This window comes from Physeter macrocephalus, chromosome 8 (genome assembly GCF_002837175.3).
Source record: "Physeter macrocephalus isolate SW-GA chromosome 8, ASM283717v5, whole genome shotgun sequence".
Classification (NCBI taxonomy): domain Eukaryota; kingdom Metazoa; phylum Chordata; class Mammalia; order Artiodactyla; family Physeteridae; genus Physeter; species Physeter macrocephalus.
This window is the reverse complement of record NC_041221.1, coordinates 76,744,905-76,751,395: the sequence shown is the minus strand read 5'-3', so window position 1 is coordinate 76,751,395 and position 6,491 is coordinate 76,744,905. Positions and strand designations below refer to the sequence as shown.

Below are 6,491 nucleotides of genomic sequence, written 5' to 3'. Positions count from 1 at the left end.
CTTCCCGGACCGGGGCACGAACCCGTGTCCCCTGCATCGGCAGGCGGACTCTCAACCACTGCGCCACCAGGGAAGCCCTAGATTTTTTTTTTAAATTAATTTGCTTATTTATTTTATTTTTGGCTGCGTTGGGTCTTCGTTGTTGCGCGCGGGCTTTTCTCTAGTTGTGGCGAGTGGGGGCTACTCTTCGTTGTGGTGAGCAGGCTTCTCATTGTGGTGTCTTCTCTTGTTGCACAGCACAGGCTCTAAGCATGCAGGCTTCAGTAGTTGTGGCACGCAGGCTCAGTAGTTGTGGCTCGCTGGCTGTAGAGCGTAGGCTCAGTAGCTGTGATGCACGGGTTTAGTTGCTCTGCAGCATGTGGGATCTTCCCGGACCAGGGCTCGAAACCGTGTCCCCTGCATCGGCAGGCGGATTCTTAACCACTGTGCCACCAGGGAAGTCCCTATAGATGTGTTGTTGAGTAGTTTCCCTAGCATCTGCCAAGGACTTTTCAGCATGCTTCCAAGTCCAGTCAAAGACCAGGGAGTATCTTCCTGGGAGACATACACATTCATTCTATTGCTTGGCTCCTCCTATTGGGTTGGCCAAAAAGTTCATTTGGGTTTTTCTGTGCCATCTTATGGAAAAATCCAAACGAACTTTTTTGGCCAGCCCAATACTGCTACTCTTGCTACCACTCTAAGTAACTTCAACATCCAGGTAGATGATTAATCCAACACCCTGGTCTCTCAGTTCCCTAACCCCCTCACCTCCAATAATCTTTTCCTCCACCTGACCTCAGCCACCTAATTTCAGAGTCATACTCTTGACATGATTATCATCACTACATCATAATGAGACAGGAAGGGGGAAGGGCACAATCTCTAAAAGAATGACATAGCCTGAGGATACGACATAAACTGATTAGAACCAAATAGGTCCAAGATGGCAGATGAGCTGACTTCCACTAGACCTTGAGCCTCTGTATATGCTCAGCTCATTGTAACACATCACTAAATGACACACCCACAGGTGCCATGACAGTTCCAAGGCCGACCATAAAGGTCAAAAAGTGGGTGGTGGCCCAATTACTGGAAATCCCCACCCCTTCCCCAAAATAGCTGGAATACTCCTCCTACTCATTAGCCTATGAAATTACCCATCCTTATAAAAACGGACAAGCCCATACCCTGGTGCCTCTTGCCTTCCAAGATGCCCCACACTCTGTCTATGGAGTGTGCATCTCCCTGAATAAACCTTCTTTCACTTTACTACGGTTCTCTCTTGAATTCTTTCCTGCGCAAAGCCAAGAACCCACACTTGGCAGCTGTCCCAGGAACTCGGACGTGACCTGGGATGTGAACATCCTCCCGCGCCCTACTCTCTTTCCTGCAACAATAACTACACTACCTCTGACATCTTCACGAAACCCATTCTCTGACCATAGCCTCATCCATTCAGCTCACCTGCTCTAGTTTTCCCAGTCCAGAAATTTTGCGACCTCATCAAGTCCTCCATTCCACTCTTCTCACCATCTTTTTATATTATCCCTCCATTAGGCCCTTACTTCCCTCCTCACCCAGTTTAGATCCTGTGGTACATCTTTGAACCACTTCCGTGCAAACACATTTACCTCCCTCACCACTGGCTTCCTTCATCCGACTAGTTGGCAGAATCCAAATTCTGAGATTAAACTCAACTGCTATCTGCTCCATTTCTATACCTGGACAATAATGATGTCTCCATGTACTCATCTCACCATCTCATCTCAACCTATGCTAATCAGACATTGCTCCACCAAAACTGCTCTTACCAGGGTCACTCCATCTTGCTAAAATCCAGTCATCACTTCTCTGTCATGTGCACTGAACTCTTGGTAGATTTGACACAGAGGACCACACTCTCCTTATAACACGTCTTCCTCCAGGCTTCTGTTAGACCACTTGTTGCTTTCCAGTCTCTTTCACTGGTTCTTCCTCCTCTGCTTGATCTCCAAATGTTGGAGCACCCTAGGGTTTTTATAAAACTAACAACCTGATGGAGTAGACATTATTACCCCCATCTTAAGATGAGGAAACTGAGGCTTAGAAAAGTTAAACCACTTGCTCATGCCTTAAAGATAATAAATGATAGAACTGTCCTAGGCAGCCTGAATTCAAAGCCCAAGCTTCCAGTCACTGCATGTGTCTAGGGTGTCAGTATGAGAGTGTACTGCTGAAGTAGAGGTCCAAACTGCCCAATGGCCAAATGCTTTAGCTAACACATTCCGCTGGTTAGGCCGGACTCCTCTCAGCTCCTTCTCCTGGTTCGTACACAGCCTGGCCACAGCTCCTTGCCCCAGTGTATTAATCCAATGGGAGGGGGGTTCTATTTCCAGGTCCTTATCCCTCTTTGGTATGTCCCTGAAATAGCAAGTCAAGACCTTACTGTGCCCGGAAATATGACACATGGATTCTAGTCTGTCCCTGAAGTTGAGTATCTTGCCCCTTTTCTACCATATCTATAAGGAAAATTAAGGGACTTCCCTGGTGGTCCAGTGGTTAAGAATCCGCCTTCCAATGCAGGGGATGCGGGTTCAGTCGCTGGTTGGGGACCTAAGATCCCACATGCTGTGCCGCAACTACCGAGCCCACGCACTCTGGAGCTTGCGTGCCATAACTAGAGAGATGCCCGCATGCCACAACTGGAGAGAAGCCTGTATGCCACAACTAAGACCCGATGCAGCCAAAGATAAATAAATAAATAAATATTTTTAAAAATTTAATTTTAAGGACGTTTCTAAGACAATTAAAAAGCACCATAAAAAACGCCTGGTCCAAGCCAATTACATCAGAATATCTAGGGGCTTAAAATGTTCACTGACTGGCCCACAGCTTACTAATTGTGTAACCCTGTAACAATTCTGAATTTTAATATCCCAACCTGTAAAACAGAGATTATAAAACCTTCCTTTAGTGGTATGAAGGAGCCAGCTTGTACAGGCTAATAAGAACTGACTGTGTGTAACTCTTCTCAACTCTGTGTTCAGTGACATCACATTGTAACTTGAAACCAGTCACAGTGGAAGCATTACACAAAGGAAATTGGAAAACACTACAAATCAGAACTTTTTCTCCCAGAGAGTTGGTAGTTAGACCCTTACCAACACACCACTGTCTACCTTCCGGGTAATAAGTGACAGAGTCAAGAAAATGGCCCAGACAAAATCATAAACATATCAATTAACTAAATAATATTTAGAGGAGTACTTTACTATATATGCGTTAAAAGTGTAATGGATAAAATCAAGTAAAGGTTAAATGTTCAGTCAAAAACAACAGGTTACACAGAGCTGTATCATTTACTTAAACTTTTAGGGGTCCAACATTCCATGCCTTCAGTAGCAGAGCAAGTTTGAGTAAAGAGGGTCAGAACAGGAGGGGGCCATGCTGAGCTAGAAAAACAAGTCCAGACTTCCTCTTTCATTTCATTCAGGTGGTACCTCAAATGGTACCACCTCTGAAAAACCATGCCTGACCACCCAATCCTCTCTCCCCTGTCATTCTCTACCCCTATGCCCTACTCCATTCTTTCTTCATATCATTTGATATTATCTGACATTATAATACCTATATACTTGTTCACTGTCTGCTTCCTTCACCTGAATACACATCCATGGGGAAGCTGAAGTAATCCCAGTGTCTAGTGCTAGTAGGTGTTCAATAAATATTTGTTCTATGGTTGGATGGAAGGGTTGGGTAACCACAATCACTTCCAGAACAATACTGCCAGGAGGGAATGTAGGCTCAGTACTGTGAGAACTTCCAATTTTTGAAAAAAAAAAAAAAAATCTGGACCATGGATCAAAGAGGAAATCTCAAGAGAAATTAGAAAATATTTTGAACTGAATGAAAATAAAAATAAAATATATCAAAATGTGTGGGATTCAGCTAAAGCTTATAGGATTAAATTATCAGAAAAGAAGAAAGGCTTCAAGTCAATAATCTAAGCTCCTACCTTGAGAAAATAAAAAATAAACCTAAATCAAGCAGACAGAAGAAAAACAACAAAGGTAAAAGCAGTAATCAATGAAACTGAAAACAGAAAAACAATAGAGAAAAATCAATAAAAACAAAAGCTCGTTCTTTGAAGACATCAATAAAATCAATAAACCTCTAGCAAGACTAAGAAAAAAGAGGGAAGACACACATTACCAATGTAAGGAATGAAAGAGAGCAGAGCACTACAGTCTCCACAGACATTAAAAGATGAAAAAGAGAATACTATGAACAACTCCATGCACATAAATTCAACAACTTAGATGAAATGAAACAATTCCTCAAAAACCACAAACCACCAAAATTCACTCAAGATTATACAGATAACTGGAATAATCCTATAACTATTAAAGATATGGGCTTTGTAGTTTTAAAAATTCCAAAAAAGAAATCTCCATACCCAGATAGTTTCACTGGTGAATTCTACCAAATATTTAAAGGATAACATCAAGTCTATACCATCTCTTCCAGAAAACAGAAGAGGAGGAAACACTTCCCAACACATCTTATGAGATCAGCATTTCCTTGATTCTAAAACCAGACACTACAAGAATAGAAAACTATAAACAAATATCCCTCAACAACATAGATTCAAAACTCCTCAAACATTATCAAATCAAATCCAGTCATATATAAAAAGTATAATACACCATAACCATGTGGGGTTTATCCTGACAATGCAAAACTGATTCCATATTTGAAAATCAATCAATGTAATCTACTATATTATTAGTCTAAAAAAGAAAAACTACATGATCATTTAAATTGATGCAGAAAAAGCATTTTAAAAAATTCAACATTGGGCTTCCCGCGTGGCGCAGTGGTTAAGAACCTGCCTGCCAACGCAGGGGACATGGGTTTGAGCCCTGGTCCAGGACGATCCCACATGCTGCGGAGCAACTAAGCCCGTGCGCCACAGCTACTGAGCCTGAGCTCTAGAGCCCGCGAGCCACAACTACTGAAGCCCGCGTGCCTAGAGCCCATGCTCCGCAACAAGAGAAGCCACGGCAATGAGAAGCCCACGCACCGCAATGCTGCAACTGGAGAAAAGCCCACACGCAGCTACCAAGACCCAGCACAGCCAAAAATAAATAAATTTATTTATTTATTTTTTAAAAGGAAAGAAACTGGTGCTCTGCCCACAAGGCTGGTCTTCAGGAAATGAGGCCATCCCACCTATCCAAATTGGAGGGTGTGCTCGTTAAGAGACTCGACGTCATTCTCAACCTTGAAGACCCTTAAACAGCGTCCCTGAGTTTATGCTATAAATGTATCCCCAAGGCATAGATGATCCCCTCCATGCTTTAAAAATTTAAAGTACAGAAAGATCAAGTGAATTATTTAAAGTCACACAATAAATCAGTGAATAAGTCAGGCTATAGGAGATAACAGCACATAAAACTCTTTCCTTATTTGTAAAAGGGCTAAATTATTTCTTGAAAAATCCTTTTCCTTAATTTGAAAGGGTTAACACTTTCCTTCCACCCACAGCGCAGGGTTAACCGGAAATAAAACGTCCTGAGAAATGTGAGCCAAAACTTGGGTGGGGGTGGATCCCAAAGCTGAAAACTAGCACAGGGATGAGGATGTGCTCGGGTCCGTTCCCACCGCGGCCCGAGCGCTGCACCCGCACTGCTCAACCAGCTCCCCGCGCCCGCACGGCGCCGGCAGCGCCGGCGTTTTCAGGCCTTGTTCCCAGACTCACGGAACTCGTGCTCGGCCGCCGTCTCCTCGCGCCGCGACCGCCCTTGCTTTGGGATCCGCGCCAGGCCTCTCCAGGGCCGGGCCGCCGCGCCCCTCAGGTCCTCCCGCAACCCCTTGGCGGCCGCAGCCGCGCCGAGCAGCAGCCCCGCCCCCCCTCGCCGCTGCCCTGCGCCCCGGGGCGCGCCGATCCGGCTCCATGTCCGACCCCGAGGCCCCCAGGCCCCCGAGGCCACTCACCCGCGGGGCCGCTCTCGGCTGCGGGCGCTTCTACGGGCGGCTCGCCCCGGGTCTCCAGCCCTGGCCGGGCGGAGCCACCTTCAGCTGTGGCGTGATGTGGTTGGGTTCACGCGAGGCAAAACGTTCTGAGAAAACTCCTGGCGCACACTTAGGCCGTTCTTCGTACAGTTGGGAGAAGTGTCGAGGTTGGCTTGATAACCAACACTATCGGAACTTAAGTGTTGAATCATTTTTAAATGGGCTTCCAGAATTTTCTCTAGAATAAAGTAAGACTCAATAGCCTCTCTGAAGATGGAAAACCTTGGTACCCCATTTTAATGCAGTGGTAACCTACTGGACTCCCCATCTTGGGTCTTATTTCTTTCTTAGTGGTTTATAAAATAAAGAATTGATGAAATATAGTAAACTATTCTGGGCAATCGTGTGCCTAGCTAAAATTCTAATAATATGGAAGAAAAGTAGAATATTGAAGGACAGCCTGGATATCTCCATTGAATCCCTAGTACATAAGCACAGTGTGTTTGATGGATTAC

General features: G+C 44.8%; 1 protein-coding gene across 1 annotated transcript in view; it reads right to left on the bottom strand.

Moving 5' to 3' along the window:
• ANKDD1B (ankyrin repeat and death domain containing 1B) overlaps window positions 1-6,188 on the bottom strand; it is a 56,408-nt gene extending 50,220 nt beyond the window's left edge. The window contains 2 exon segments of the mRNA XM_028493429.1: window positions 5,723-5,887; window positions 6,107-6,188. Coding sequence (XP_028349230.1) covers window positions 5,723-5,887; window positions 6,107-6,188 — 247 coding nt within the window.
• Window positions 6,189-6,491: the final 303 nt, after the last annotated feature.